The 16,385-nt window shown below is 37.8% G+C and overlaps 1 protein-coding gene across 3 annotated transcripts in view; it reads left to right on the top strand.

Annotated features, from left to right (window-relative positions):
- The window catches only part of C4H1orf159 (chromosome 4 C1orf159 homolog), a 19,067-nt gene extending 4,456 nt beyond the window's left edge, over nucleotides 1–14,611 (top strand). For 2 of the 3 annotated variants that reach the window (XM_069782628.1, XM_069782629.1), the window contains exons 3-10: nucleotides 1,526–1,616; nucleotides 3,157–3,232; nucleotides 5,189–5,293; nucleotides 6,014–6,079; nucleotides 7,428–7,562; nucleotides 9,702–9,727; nucleotides 10,062–10,092; nucleotides 11,842–14,611. In XM_069782628.1, the coding sequence (XP_069638729.1) occupies nucleotides 1,545–1,616; nucleotides 3,157–3,232; nucleotides 5,189–5,293; nucleotides 6,014–6,079; nucleotides 7,428–7,562; nucleotides 9,702–9,727; nucleotides 10,062–10,092; nucleotides 11,842–11,939 (609 nt within the window). In that variant the 5' untranslated portion in view covers nucleotides 1,526–1,544 and the 3' untranslated portion in view covers nucleotides 11,940–14,611. Of the gene's footprint in view, nucleotides 1–236; nucleotides 1,385–1,525; nucleotides 1,617–3,156; nucleotides 3,233–5,188; nucleotides 5,294–6,013; nucleotides 6,080–7,427; nucleotides 7,563–9,701; nucleotides 9,728–10,061; nucleotides 10,093–11,841 lie in introns of those variants that run through there. The other variant, XM_009911776.2, reaches the window with a different exon arrangement.
- The last annotated feature ends 1,774 nt before the right edge of the window (nucleotides 14,612–16,385 follow it).

The raw sequence follows: 16,385 nt of genomic DNA on the forward strand, positions 1-16,385 counted from the left end.
AGCAAGGCTAGTCAGGCACTGTCTTGGCCGTTGTCAGCTAGCATTGCATGCATAGTGCACTTTATATTGACTGTCTGCTTTTCATTTTAGTATATGCATCGTTTCATTTACGTGTATGTAAATGTGAACTGATGGAATCATGGATGCTGTAGCTTGACACTGGCAGACTTGATATCCATTGTTATGCTTAAATTGGAAGGTATTGTGACAGTGCAAGCTTTTCCTGCTCTGCCCCAATCCTCACTAACTGTAGAAATTAGTTGTAGCAGTAAGACTGGAGTTTGGTTTTCAGGATTTTCAGTCCTTGATCTTGGAGCTTCTGTGTGATAGCAGGGGATAATAGTAAGTTGTCCCACCAAGCTGAACTAATCTTACTTTGAAGTTGAGGCAACAGGCTATGTGTAAGTGATTTAATGGAATCACTGAATGGAAATTAATCATAGGAACTGGTCAATGATTTTTTTTCTTCAGAAAAACAACTTGCCAAGGGTCATGATACATATTTTGCAGTAATTTAAAACTCATCCACTGTTTTTTTTTTTATATTTAACAAATAGTAACAATTTTCAGTTTGTGAAATGAGTCGCTAAAGGAGTTTCCCCCTACAGTTGAAGGCTTTCTTTCAGACACTTTCTTCTTATTAAGCTCTGGTTAGAGAGCCTTGTCTGTCTCCATGTTTTATTTATAATACGAAAGACTTTTCCTAAAGTGAGCAGGCTGCAGGTACAGTAGTTCTGAGAACTGTATGTGGCTTCAAACATTATATTGACTAGAGAGTAGGCAGATATTATAATATTGATATAGGGAGTGTCTGAACAATGTGGATCAAGCATGATGTAGCACCTTTTAGTTTATCCAAACAATTTCATGTAAGAAATGTGGACTTTATTTAGGTTATGTGTGGAGTTATATAGCAAAAGTGGAGGGGAAAAAAAGCAAGGCTTGTAGCAGACTGTCCACAATGTTCTGTTCCACATTGAGAAAGTCCCTTCTCAGGCAGCTGAGAAATACTACTTATTAACAGACAGACTTCATTAATGCTTTATGACTGTGCTGTCATGGGAGAAATTAATTGCAGTATTGCCTTTTCAAAGTGGCGTGTGCTCTCTGTCCTGACACAAATCCATTGCAGTTCAATGCTGCAGCCCGAGGAGCCTGTAACTGTGGGGAGGCTTATCAGTGGTGGTGCCAGGCGGTTACTGTTCTATTGCAATCACATTGATTTTTAGATCCTGGGTGTGGAATAGTCTCTGCATGGCCCAGTTTGGAGCAGACTGATAAGGCTCCTTGTTTCTTAGCAACCACAGTCTGCCATAGCCAGAACCTTCCCCTCTGCAGCTGGAGGGAAAATTCTGAATGTCTCAAATTTGTATCTTGAACCAAGGTAAGTCCCCCTGGCATATTTAATTCAAAGGGCTTTACCAACACATTCCTATTATTTGAATGCAAAAGTTCCTTAACAAATGGAAAGCATAACTTCTCTCGTCATTAATAAGACGCTCTAATTTCTTTCCCTGTTCTTTAGACCTGTGTCTTTCCTGGGCATGGAGGTGCCATATGTCCTTCTCTTAACTAGACTCGTAGCAGAAGTTACCAGCAAATCTACTGAAAGTTCGGTAGGTACTTCATGTTTTTTGTCATGCTAGGCACTATAAAAACAGAAGTATCAGATTATTTTCCTCTCACATTGTAGTTTATAGAAGGCTTTCTAAGTCAATAGAAGTGACCTGTACTCCTAGCAGTCATTAACTGAAACTTTTACAGTGGGTCAGTTTGCCGTGATGGCTGATTGCCTATTAAAGCATTGAATTCTTCCCAGTCATGTGCTTGTAGGATAGCAGAGGTGCAACTGGTAATGCCTCTCATCATGTGGAAAAAGCACCCTGATGGTCAAAGACCCCCACTTTTCAAGCTGCTTGGCAGTTTAACTACAAACAGTCCAAAACTTGGATACCCAAAAGTTAACTTTTAAATGACTGAGAAGCTCTGAAGCAAACACTACTTCAAGTCACAGAAGAAGGTCAAGAGTACAAAATTCTAGTTGCAGGAGAGTTTGACCAACAAAACTTCTTAAGAAACTGGTCTTAAGCTTGTTATCTATAGATCTTCTGGTTCTTTACGGTAGTCTACCTCCCCGTGATGTGCTAAGAGTGTGAAGTCAGCCTACTAATTTCAGTTTTGACAGTCCCAACCATTTCTTCTGATAGCTTTGATCTTTGTCACCCCTGGATTTGATGGGTTTTGCAGATAAGCAGAAAAATACTGGCTGTTACATGTTGGGTATATTTAAGTTGCTTCTATGGCTGAATATAGATCAGGTCTTGTTACTTTTGACCAAGAATACTTCATCCATTTTTAAGACTGATTTGACTTGCTATATTCTTTAGGGGAATGTACCTGCAAAGCTTTAAAAGGCATGGGTGTTTTGTGGCTTATTTTTCTTGTACAGATTCAGAGAGTGGATATGCCCAAGTCTATAGGGGATGTTACTAATATCTATCAAAAGAACCACAGAGTTTCTAACAACCATTTATCTCTAAGCTTATGTCACAGCTTGTTGTAATTCGTAAATAATTTTGAAACTGGCTTTTATATAAACAAAGGAAAAATTAAAATAAACTACGTGCCTTCAGGATATGTGAAGTTATTCTTTTATATTAAATGTTGAAGGAAGAAGCTTTTGTAGTTCTGCTGGATTGCTCTGCCAAATGTAGATGTTATCATCACTTGCAATATGGGCATTCAGTGAAAACTGTTTTTTTGCTAGTCATTTTGCCAATAGTATTTCTGAGCAAATCTGTTAGGGCATTTGTGTGCTGTGGGAAGGCTAACCCCCTCTGAACTGTGCTTCGCTGAAAAATTTAGCAAGTATATTTCTAAAGCAGTTTTTTGAGGCTTTGTCCAATGTCAACAGCAGATTGTGCATTTGTTCTCCAAGTGTTAGTTTGGGTAGCAGCTGCCAGGTCAAAATCAGCTTGATGGTGCATCTAGCTTGTTCTTTCCTTGTAAGGTTGCTTAATGCGAAAAGAAAAAGTTACAGCAAGTTTTAACTGCAGTTACTGCTTATTCCTCTATGTTCTCTGTAGATTCTTTGTTTTCTTGTTGAAGTGTTTCAGTAAACTTAAAAACCGTGTGAAATAGAATTTCTGTTCTTAGGTTTCGGAAACAGAATGCTGTGTGGATATGTTGGATTCAAACAGTTCCTGTCCAGTAACGAACCAGTGCAGTCCAGGTATAGTGTGTCATTGTTTAATAAAATTCCAGATTGTTTTTGACAGTTAACACCAAAATACAGTGCCTAATTAATTGGGGAGTGAAAACAAAATAATTAGTGCATGTACATATTGAAGTTTTTCTTCCTCTGTAGACACAAGGTAATGCTTCTTATGACTCATAAATATTGTTCTTGCATGGTAAGGAGAGTAGACAGCTATTAATAAGGTTATTCTTTATCTTTTTTAGTTAGTGTGCAGTTAGATTATGTAAGAGCTATTGTAAATGCTTAAAAGCCCATATAATGAGCATAAAAAGCAAAAATGCTGTAATGTGTATCTAAGGGAGCATTAAGAATAAATTCAATATTGTCTTGTTAGCACAGAATGCCTCATTCTTCCGAGTGCCATTTATGTAGAGTTGTTTTCTTCTAAATGAAGTTAAAAACTTTTGTCACTCTCCAGCAGTAGTAAAAAAAATTTTAATGCCACTTTATTTAAAATCAGAGAGTGGGAAAATGGCTTCAGAGCCCACAGTAACAAGAGAATTAGTGACTTAACAATTGGGGTCCACTTCTGGGTTCAGTCATTTCCTTGTGACAGCTGTTAAAGCATTTTAAGCCTATCTATTTTCACTGCTTCGTTACTTCTCTAGCTGTTGCTTCATTTAATGCATTGTTTTCTGCTTCTAAATGATCTTAGATATGATATAAACAATTGTCTCCAAGTCACGGGATAGTGTTCTTAAATCTTACTGTAAACTGATAATCTACCAATATCTTTGGTGTCAGATAAGTGCTTTGATGCTTCCTTCCTATTACTGTAGAAAGTCTTTGCCCTTACATTGGGTCTGTTTGTGTTTAGATTAAATGTCAGATGTAATTTATTACTGTGGGCATCAAATGTGGTGCTTCTCTCTAAGGAAAAATGTAGCAGCAGAGCTGTTTTCAAATCAGCACCTTACTAATAGTTTGCTTTATGGGATAATTGATACCAGTTTGGCTCAAGGCTCTATAGAACTGGATTTTAGCCAGCACAGTAAGTTTTTTTTTCTTTTAAATGTAGACTGTAATATGATCTAGTAGGAATAGCCTTCTAATCTTCATGTCTCAAGTCTAAGCCTCAAGTGAAACCACCACAGCTTTATTGTATTAAATGAAGTTGTTACTGAAGATGTGCCCTAAAATCTCTTTTTCTTAACAAAGACGTAGCAGTATGCGCATTTAAGCATAAATTGAGATTTGAACATTGAAGACAGGCCAAGATGAAAGTTTAATCAGTTTCCAGCCTGCCTGGTAGGGTGACCAAGATAAAACACTCACCATCTGTCACAGAATAGTTTAAACAGGTTTGGGTGGTTCTTAAAGTGAAACAAATAGTACAATACTTGAGAGGACTGAGGCATGGGGAAGAGACTGTATTATGGCAGTATTCGTGTTTTAGCTTGCCATGCTTCAAGTGATTGATTATAGGGATGCCAGCACCTTTTTTCATCCAACTACACTTTCTGGTTCTTAGCATCTTTGTCCCTGCCTATTTCTATTTTCAGTACTATATATTAAAATGGCATTAAATTTTGTTTCGACAGTGTATGACCTCTGAAAATAAATGGCAAAATTCTGCTGCTTTTTTAGTCTTGTTGAGGGTAGTTGCAGGTTGTTAGACACTTCCCATTTTTCTCAAAACTAAAACACGTGAAGCAGTGAATGGAGCTATGTTGAAATTGCCCTCTGGGAGCTGTTTGCTTGTAACTCTCTTTCTCCTTTTTGGCCCTTGAAAGGTTATCTTTTCTGGAATAAATGCTTTGAAATGAAACCTCTTAACTCGTGTAATATAATAGGAAGCAGGAGATGTTTGTAACCAGTAGACCAAACAGAGGGAACTTCTGTTGCCTTTATCTCTTTCTGAAGGCTAGGAAATATCTCCAGTGTTGCTTTTGTTGTTTTCAAACCTCTGTACATCTTATTTTTATGCAGGTTGTTACAGACGATGGAATGAGGATGGTAGTAGCAGCTGCATTAAATGCAAAAATGAAACCCTTCCTGTTTTATCTATTTACAATCTGACTGAATGCAGAAATAGTGAGTCATTTACAATCCCTTCATTTTGATGGGTGTTTTTCGGTACCAAGATCTCTTCTTGCATGCATGGTCCAGCAAAGACTGTTCAAGAAGGCATGAAATGTTGCAGATTGTGTTGGTTTTTTGGTTTGTTTTTTTTCCCCTTCCCTTGTAAAACTTCAACCTTTTCCTAATATAACTTTGAGCTTTCAAACATGCAACAAAACCTATGGAAACTTTGAAACTTAGTTTGCAGAAACTGTGCAGAGTGCTATGGAACCATTCCAGAGTCTGGGGGGTGGGGGGAATCAGAATCTTGTTATGTATTAGAGTAGCTAATCTGCAAAGCCAAATGCAATATCAAGAAAAAAAAATTATTCTGCCCAATATAAGTTCTTTGAAAAAAATGTGTATTAAGACGAATAGCTTCATTTTGTATGTGTGCTTTGTTTGAGAGGTGAGAACCATTCAATTCCTTCTAAATATTTTTTTAATGAAAGAGACAAACTTGATGTAAGTTTCTGGGAAATGCACTACTGAATTATTTTCTTTTTGGACAAATTATGATGATGCTTGTTTGCTTCTCTCTTTTTTTTAAATCTCAAAAGTGATATAAAGAATGAATTTTTCATGGTAGAAATCAGGGTTCTTGTACAATTTCAAATAATTACTGAGAAGTAATTTTCAACAGATCTGTAGTTTTTGTGAGATTTTAATTTAAAAAATTCTTTTTTATTACAGCTGGTATCAGAGGAATGAATTTCCAAATGAATGTAAGCACCGTAACTCCTTTCATACAGAACATAGGTGAGTAAATGGAAATAGCTATTGAGCGCAGGCTTTGTGATTATTCACCGCGTACCAGCCCCTTCATGACACAGCATTTGAAACAAGTTGTAAAATGTTTTTCTGTAGCATAGCTTTTATTCTAAATGTAGTAGCCATTTTTACTTTTTCTGAGTTGTTCTCAACAAGAATCTTTTGTAAGTCTTAGAGTTGAATTTTGAGGTAACTGTGTTTTACTGAATAGTTCTGATTTTTGTCCTAGTGATCTTGAAGTGATTTTTTGGGTACAGGTTCAGCTGGTTATTTATGAAACCCCATAACTTGAGTGCTGAACCTTATGCTGCAAGAGTTTTGGGTTTTAGGGGTGAGGCAACGTGTTACACACCTGTTACATCTTGGTTAGTCTTTCTATAAGTTGATTTTATCACTGCTGACCAGTCATTTCTGTTTAATTTCCTAAAACTACTTGTTCAACACTGGTAGGAATAATACAAATTGAGACTATTTAGATGGTATCCTATCTCTTGCTGAAGTGTTGCTAAATGAAGTGATTTAGTGTTACAGGGCGAGTGCTTATCAGTGCTCTTAAAAAGGAAAGCTAAACAGCCATGTCAAACTTGAGTGCTGCTGATCCCTTTCTAACATTTGTCTTGTCGTGCATATACTTGACTTGTATCTAGTGCTCTTCAGTGTGGACTTCTCAAGCAGAGTTGTCAGACAGATCTGTCTTAGTTTGTGTGCAACAAGATGAGTAACAACTTTTGTTTTAAGAAACGCTTGCTCGTTGGGATCATAATCTTAAATAAAACAGCAGAATGAATATGCAGGACATTTTCTGAGGCAGGGAAAGTGGGAATAGAGATGAAGGAGGGCACCTTTTGCTAATGTCTGCCTCCTTAAATGGTTTCTATATCAGTCACTTGTGGAAAATATAATACTGGGTGTACTGTACTAGTGGTATATTGTCTGTTGACAAGTCTGTCTTTAGGAGATTTCATTTAAGGAATAAAAGAACAATATTAATGTTGACTGCCTCCCAGCGCTGGTTTTGAAAGTTATATAAAAGAAACGGAACGATGGATTAAAAATTTGTCTGCCTTCAAAAAAGTAGGGACTAAGGCTTTCCTGACATTTGACAGGTGGGGTTGGGGAAGTTGCTCGTGTAATAAAATGAGTATTGAAAGATCTTTGCAAATATTTCAGTGAGGTCTGTCTGTATATTAAACCCCCCACCCCGTTGTTTCTTTTTTTTTCTCCTATGAATATCAGGAAGTGGGTCTTTATCTTTTGTTTAACCTTTCTATTAGAAGAGATTTGTAGTGAATAATAGTCTTTTCTCTCTCTCGTTATATATATTTTTTTTGTACAGGGGGCCCAGAAGTGGCAGCCTCTCTCATCTTAGGGACATTTTTCATCAGTTTATTCCTGATTCTGTCTGTTGCTTCTTTCTTCTACCTCAAACGTGCCAATAAACTTCCTAATGTTTTCTACAGAAGAAACAAAGGTAAAATATCTCTCATTGTCTATTTAATCTCTAAAATTTTGGCCCTTGAGTTTTTTAAGTTAAAACCTTTTAAATTTCTTCATGTCGGTGTCCTAACTTATTGTAACTACTGTTATCTCTTCTGATCAGCTAAAGCAAAGCAAACTAATGAAAATTTTTTTCCTGCTATGTGTTTACAGTATGTATGTTTTTATGGCAGTGCACAGGATGTCTGTTCTCAGTCTAAGTGTGATTAGGTGCATATTACACAGTATGTCTCACACTAACCCAGCTATTGTTTTTTGTAGCTTTCAAAGATTTGCCAGAGTACAATACTTGATGTTAGTTGTCACTGAATATTAGATACTTGATTTCAAAAAGGGGGGGGGGGGAGAGAAACTAGTCAGTGCTTTTTGCACAGAAGGCATTTTTATAGAACTTAATACTTGTTTATTTCAGTACACAAAATGCCAGACAATTGTAAAGCATTACAAAAAGCAGTTGTTTATTCCTGGTTTAGAGAGAAATGAACTGTAATACTAAAGGGCAGTATACTTATCATGGATGCATCAGCAGCAGGAGAAAGGGAATGGAATTTGAGGTTCCTCATTACTGTACTACTCATTCAACTGTGTTTACCCTCTAAATGCAGGACTTACTGGGGCTTGGAAGAGCTAACTGCCTGAATTTTTTTTTTGAAGGAAACACCCCTTAGCTTTTCTTCTTATAAAGAAATCTCTTCTTTATTTCTGCCACTCCTGTTACTGAGAAATGAAGCCATGTAACTAAAATGCAGTGGCCTGACTTCATGCCAAAGTGATTCCAGAAAAGCTAAGGAAAGAACACCTGGGATGTGCTTAGCCACAGGGCACCAAGACTTTATGTAGACATCTGGCTCTTTCAGATGCTTCAGTTTCTGTGAAGTTGTTCTATGTGTCCACATTTTACTAGTCTTCAGTTTCTGGGAGGTGGTGAGCAAGATATGTGGAAGGTGTTGTCTCCATTTTACCCAGTGTTTTGCATGAAACTGAGGCTGATCTATGACTGTCTCACCCCTTCTATGCAGTCACTGTGAATGATTCCCATGACAACCTCTAGCACAGCATTTGCTGTGTTAGAGCTCCTTCTGTTGAAAGCAAGCTGTTTACTCATTAGGTCTGCTAAACAAATAGACCTCCTGTTATTTTCAATTTTCATTCATGTCTTACAGGACCAAGCTCAAGCTAGACTGTCACAATAGAAATAAGCTTAAAAAGAGAAAAGGGTGTGGGTGGAGCGATACAATTCCATTGTTTGGCTAAGAATGTTGTATCTAGTCATAGTTAACTTCATGGAACATCACATTTCCAGTCTCTGTGATATCATTTTGTGTAAAAGTATACAACAGTAGCTACCTAAGGTGTAAATTGATCAGTGCCAGAGGAGCTGCTAGTATCTTAATCACAACTGCCATATTGAAACCTCTAGGTTGCCTTTGCATGTGTCTTCAAGTAAATCTAGTTAGTACAAGATTCTCCTTCAGTTTTTAAGTGGGTCAAGAGCTGTTGTGGTATGACATTTCTAAGCTGGCGGGATACCAGACCTCTGTCGAGGCTTCAGTCATACTTGTCTGACTTCCACATTTTGTACTGACAGTTTGCTCTGGTCCAGCAGGCTAAAGCTTTTATGTCCTCCTTTGAAGGAGAAGCATTAGAAACATTTCTCTGGCTTATCATGTTAGCTTTCATTCTGTCTGGATGATGATTATCACCTGGCCAATAAAGGCAGCAATCTCTTGCATAAGAAGGGTTGCATCTCTCACTGCTCAATTGTTTTCTATTTGTACTGCCTTTTTCTGGTAGTTGGCTCAAAGTGACATTTTTCCTACTGAAGCTTCTTCATATTAAAGAGACACTGCTGTGGCTGCCTTCTCTGAAAGTAAAATAAGTCATTCTTGGAGACCTTTGCAACCCTTTACCTCTAATCTTGAAGAGAGTCCTGCAGACAATGTATTCTACTGATGGGATTTCTGAATGTTCTGATCTGTTTTGGTAGTCTTTGACAAAACTATTTTTTTAACAATAGAACTATTCTGTTGCATGCATGTATTTTTAGAAAACTAGCAGTTCTAGCCTTCTAGATTAATGATGGTTAGTCTCTCTCTTTCTCTCTCTTTTTTAGCATCTGTTCTCCAGCCTAGTGAAACAGTAAGTAAATTCTGTCCTTCCAATGGGAATAAGCAAGCATAAAACATCAAGTAAACAATAACTTAAAGTTTTAAGAGTTCATTAGGGAGCTACTTAATCCTATGTATGAGAGACCGAAATAAAAATAAAAGATGTTTTGGGGTTCTTTGTCCAAACTGGAAAAAAGGTGAAGTATGAATACTGACCATATGGATTCTATTGAGTTACTTTCTCCAAGAAAGAGTATGTACACAGCAAACATTATTGGAACCCTAAAATGTTCCTGTATTTTTTAATGAAAGACTGTGAAGACAAAAGGTGCTTTGTTTGACATGATCATTCTTCTGTTATGCAGGCATCCATGATACCTCCCCCAGCTTCTTCAGGTGAGGAACTGTTCTCTGGGGCATGCTGGTACAAATGTTTTACCTGTTGGCTTCCCTTTTATGCATCTTGTTATTGAAAAGCAGGCAAACTATCTCAAAGTGGATATGCTAAAAACACACAGCAAGTCAAAACAATTACCTGTAAAGCCTGGTATAGAACGGTGGAATCTGTTGAGGGGACAGAAATCCAGTGAAATCTGTCTAGTAGACCTTCTTGATGGGATTTATTGCTTTAATTAATGTAGGCATACAGTATTGATAGAGCATGTTATGTTAAAATAGATCTTTTGACAGCTCCTAAAATAGATCTTTTGACAGCTCCTAAAATAGATCTTTCACTTCTCTGTCCTAATAGACAAGTCTTACAAGTAGATGCAATATTTTTTCATAAGTGCTCAAAAATAAATTATTCAGTCTGGGACCTATTTTCAGGATTGGAATCTTCTTGTCAGTGCCAGGTTGGCTCATTTTCAGGCTTGCTGATTTGAAGCTTATTAGCTTCTTGAAACAAATGATACAGACTGTTTGGAATATACAGTTTTGTGTGTATGTGGTGTGCGGGGTGTTTGTAGGTTGACTTTTTTGGCAAAGTGGGTTTTTAATACATGTGAAACTCGGGCAGAAATTTATTTCTTGAGGAAGATTAAATCTAATCAGCTTGTCTCAATTTTTCTCCCCAATTTTTCATAATTTCAACCTATAAATATTACTGAGTAGTTCATACTCTAATATGCTGGTTTAGACCAGATCTGGGTAATCCAAGAGCAAAAACTTGCTTTTTGGTGGGCCTCTAAATTTGTGCTACTTCTAGGAAATAGTATATGCCATTCTTATATTATTAATGAGCCAGTGAGAGCCTAATAAAGCATGAAATATCTAAATATGACTCTCCCAAAATATACATTTGAAAGGGCAATGGATTACACCAAATCAAATCAAGGCATTCTTTTAAGTGTCTCTGACCATGTAACAAAGTTTGAAAAGAAGTAGGTAGTAAAGGGTATATTTTGCAAATGATAGAAGAATTTATATCTATACAAGAAATTAGAGTGGCTAGGAAAGTGGATTTATTTGGCCAGGGTAATACAGTAAAATACCTTGTTTCTGTGCATGATCCCTATACTTTCAAGACAATGACAGAACTTGCAATGACTTAAAAGTGAGATAGACCAAATCTAAAAACTTAAGAAATAATGGCCTTCGAAGCTCAGCAAAATTTCTGGTCTTGCTTCTCATGTATGCGTAGGCCTTTTTAATCAAGATGTTGTAATTAAAATTTAACTTTTATTGATGCAGTCTTTAACTTTTAAACATTTTTTAGATGTGTTCCAAACTTGATCTGGGTCTGGCTGTTAAACTGACAGCCAGTGCTGCTTCTGAAACATCTTAGTTTCCTTACCTTAATTTATACATCTGTTTAAAAAGAAGGTGCAGTTGTGGGAGTTTTTGTTAGGGCTGAAAAAGGAAAGCTACATGTACTGTAAACACTTGCAAATAATGGGAATAGTTTGTAATGAGCACCTTATTTAGTAGGCCATTAGAAGCTTGTTTAAAAAGTTTATTTGCAGACTTTTGTTGTATCAGCTCTATGTAGGGGGTTTTGTGTTGTTTTTTGGGGGGGATTTTTTTAAGGTCCAGAATGACTTTGGTCACTCAGGAATTGTTGGATGGCATGTGGTGTTATGAATTAATGATAAAGGCATGCTTATACAGCAGGTGCTAATGATGTTTCTGTGCCCACCATTTCAGTTCGGAAGCCACGATATGTCAGACGAGAACGGTCACTAGTGACGTCTGCATCTGCTGCTATGATCTCTTCTTCTGAAACCAGGGTCAGCAATGTTTAGCCTTCATTCTTGACTGAGGACTTTATAAGTGTACACAGTGTCGAAGAAACTTTTTCTGAATCCACTGAAGTGCCAGGAAAACATCGCAAGCAGCTGACCTAAATGGAAGCCAAATTACTGTCTCAAAGGGTTTGTGCCAAATGTTAACAGAGAAATGAACTAATGCAAAGATACTGATGGCAGGCTACATCCAGTTCGGTGAACTGCTTTGGTGATCTTGAAATGCACTATTCCAGCTCTGTGGTTTCATTTGTCTCCTACAGATGCTGTGTTTAAAATCTTTAAATAATCTGCCTTTCTTTGGTACACTTTCAGTTTTGGCAAGTTCTTCCTGTGTTGTGATGTGTTCTGTGTCCCCAGAGCTGAATGTCTCAGTGCTGCAGGCCAACACAAAACACTGAGATTACTCAAGGATGTGGACTTGTTTGAAGGACCCACTTGTAAATGCTACTAACACTAAGTGCCACTGCTTTTAACGTTGTAGGACAATATAACAATACTTAACATGCAGTATCCTTTTGAAGCAAAAAATGATGCCTCCTGGAGCATCCTCTTCAGCCTATGACATAGCTGACCCTGGTTTTTAACTGTGAATATAGACCCGCTATCCAGATACTGTTGTTCTTGGTGCTTTTGAAGGCTGTGGACAGTATAGGTCCAATCCCAAGTGTGGGAATTTGTTGGGAAGCTTTTCCAATTGGCTTCAGCTTCGTCCTTGGATAAAGAGCCATTTGCTATGGCTTTATAACTGATAGGCTGCTATGTCTGTCCTGCAAAGACTGTCTCTGCTAGCACTCTTCCCTTAACGTAACAGTTGAAAGGAAACCAAAATTCCTGCAGAGTAGCTGTGCATCCGTTGGGCATGTCAGTGGGTATTGAGATGATCTGGAGAGGTCAGGTGAATTTCTGCCAATGCAATAAGGGGTTTCTTTGGTCAAGCCCTTGATTAACAGGCCTGACATCTGCAGGCCAGCACCTTATGACAGAGCTCGACAAGTATTTCGTAGTTGAAAGTGCCAGCCTAAATAGCCCTCACTCTTGGATGCTTGTTCTTGCCCATCTTATGCCAGCTGTGTGGCTGAGTAGTCACTTTATGAGGAAATTAAAGTAGCTGTTAAAGTCATTTTTTTTTGGCTAGGTTCTCCTTCACCAATTTTTTTCCTGGCATGGCTGACTTGCTATGTGAACATGTATAGCAGCATAATGGGCACAGTGGTATGGGCATAAGAGTGGGTGACTGGAAAATAAGTGAAAAATCTGAGGTTGCTAAATTGGTTGAAGTTCACTGTCACCATATGTGAAATTATAACTATGCAGCTTGTGCATTCCCACCTACCTGTGTTGCTATTGCCTGTTTTGGTTTAGCTGGCACTCCATTATGGGTCTATGCTCCTAAAATAAATTACTTGGAAGCTCTTCATCGGCATCCACTGGCATGAACAAACTGGAACAGCCTGTTCTCTTTTTTCAGGAAAATGTGAACATAACTGTCTTGAGCTGACATGACACCCATATGGAGAGTCCAAACCTTGTGATCCAGATTCCCTTTTCTCTGTGGTTAAAAGCTTATTGAAACCTAAAAAAGGAGAACTGGGATGGGAGGAGATAAATATATCTTATTGAATAGACCTGTTTTTATGTAAGTTTCAGTGCAGTTGTGTTTACTTTTATCTCTGTCCTTACAAAGTAATGAGATCTCTTGTAGCATCCAGACAAGCTAGGGTAAAGATTGGGGATAAAGAGCAAACCATGAAGAGGACCCTGTGCCAAAAAAAAAAAAAAAAGCCTGAATTGCTGTATGGAGAAACTTAAGATTGTCTTTCTATCACAATGATAAATGAAATTTTTGTTCTACTGGACAAAACTAAAGACAGCAGACAATGTCATTTTGAGACCCTTCACTTTTCAATATGAAATGTGCTTTATAGTTCGTTATGTTCCAAGTTCAGGAGGTGGCAGTTTTGTTTCTGTCGTTTTGATGTCTTTTTGTCTTTGTGCTGCTGTGATTTTCCACAGGTAGAAATTATGTCTGGAGGTCATAGACTTTTTCTGAACTTAGTTGCTGAATATTTTCCTAACTGCTAAAGAAAAGGAGTAACTATGCAAATAATGCCAAGAAACTGCACCTTTGAAAGCAGGGAGTTTCTGCTTGCGAATCTATCAATGATAGTGCATTCTTGTATTGCTTAGTTGCTAATGTATTCCTTCTACACATAAATTACTGAAGGATCATTCAAGTCATTGTACCGTCTGAACCCTATCTTATCCTCAAGTGCATATTGTAACTTAGTTTAATGTCAAGCGTCTAGTGCTCTAACTTCTGTGCAGTCAAGTTTTTCTCAATGATAACATCTTTCCCTTCCCATATTCTCCCCCCCAGCAAACTCTTTTAAATGCAGCATATTTTTACTATTTTTCTGTGTGTTTCAGGAACTGTTCAGCTTTTGTTATTGCTGTCTGACACAGTGGACTCCTGGTCTAAACAGTTTCTCATTCGCTTGCTCTGTCGAATTAAATATATGATGTGGTGTTTTGGTTTCCATCTCCCTTCAAAATAATAATACATACCTATATATATATATTTTAAAAAATTGGCTTTAATGAACCCTGGTATTTAATGTATTTGTATATTTTTAAATTGTGTCAAAATAAACATATTCGAGCTTTTTTTTAATGACTGTGGAGGTCATTCATGTGTTTCCTTTTCAAGCACAGAATGAAGGGAGCTAAATTTAGCACCCAAAGTAGATAATTGTTTTGACTCGTATGGCATGTTACCTCCACTGGAACTGAAGTTTAAAAAAAAAAAAAAAATCTGCTGAATGATCCTGCCCAGTTCTACAGTAGGATAGCCAGGCTGTTCTTCTGCAGGCTATATCTTCACACCTTAAACCATATGGTAGAAGCCACCCATAATGGCCTTACCTGTAGTGGTGTGAAAGTAACTCTTTGGCAGAAACTGTAGCTTCAGTAGATGACAGAATTTTTACATTAGTGTATGCTTACTTAAATCTCATTCAAAGAAGATAGCAGGAGTAGCAAGAAATCTCTTTTAGAGGAGGCTGCTAAATAGTGCCAAATGTACCAGAAGTTGAGGTTATCAGGATAATTTCTTATCAAGTGAAGATTATGGTCTTGGGTTTGGGGGTTTGGATATCTTCCCCCATCTGATCTCTGATTAATTTAAATAAGTGTGTTCTTACTGTCCTTTCTCTTCCCTGCCTGGGAATTTGGTACTCTTGTTGGACTTCTTTCTTACAAATGTATCTTGTGTTCTTCACTCCAGTTGCCAAAACAATCCACAATAACGAGAGCTGAGCCAAAGGAAATTGGGATGCTGAGCCATATGGTCTGAAATACTAGTCGTTAAATTCGGCAAAGCTCTTTTCCCTCGCAAAACTAGCTGAAGTAGCCTGACATGTGAGAAAAGATGCTGCTTTTAGTGAAGTATGCTGATGAGCGAAGGATAAGCCAAATGCTTTAATGCCTACGGTGCATGCACTGTGGAAAGTCTAATAAACTTTGTTGTCAAAGCCAAGGTGACAGTGTCACATACAAAGAGAAATTGGCCTGGAAAATTATCCCACTGGGACAGGAAGACTTAAAAGTGGATTTGTCAGTTAAATGGACTCTGACCACCATGCACACCAGCATATAACAGCCTTTGGGAAGAGGAAGTACTAAGTGTCCTTGCCATTAGTCACCTGACTGAATTCAGTAGGTGAAATTGGTAGTAAGTGAACTGGGGAGAGCTGTAAGTGGATGTATGACAACAGGGAACAATTTGAGACTGTATTTTGCACACTTGAGAGGAGCTGTCTCCCTTATCCATATGACACCATCTGAAGGTGAGTGCATGGTAGGTAGAAGACTCTGACAATCGTTTCTTAAAATTGTAAGTCTAAAACCTTGTTTCACTAAAATCTGTTATCCGGTTACAGGCCTTCCAGAAGGCTGGTGTCATATGCATAAAGAATGAAACAGAAACGATATTGCATACAGGCCCTCTAAAGTATTTTGCTGTATGAAACTGCATGAAGTTTGCTAAAGTGATAAAGCTTTGTGCAAACATAATGACTTAGGTTCAACCTACCTTCCCCTAGGCATTAATCAAAGTTCACAGAAACTGCGTTCTGAAGTTCTGTCTTGTGTCTTTCTCTGCATTTTTTTTCTTTTTTTCTCCTCTTCTGTCCCCTGCCTCCATCAAAAGCTTCTTGGAAACGTTGCTTGGAAATACGCCTGGGAGTACAGGCACAAGTCTAACTTCCTGACAGTAAGATTTGAAGGCTGAAAGCTGTTAAACTACAGAAGAAATTGAAGGGGAGTGGAAAAAGAAGCTGGGGGGACAACTTAGGTGCTAATTGGGAAAAAGGAGCAATACGGTTTTTGTTCTTGTCCCTCTACAGTTACACAGGATGTGATCTAAGTTGCATGGGCAAAGAGATG

Source organism: Haliaeetus albicilla, chromosome 4 (genome assembly GCF_947461875.1).
Source record: "Haliaeetus albicilla chromosome 4, bHalAlb1.1, whole genome shotgun sequence".
In the NCBI taxonomy this organism is placed as follows: Eukaryota; Metazoa; Chordata; class Aves; order Accipitriformes; family Accipitridae; genus Haliaeetus; species Haliaeetus albicilla.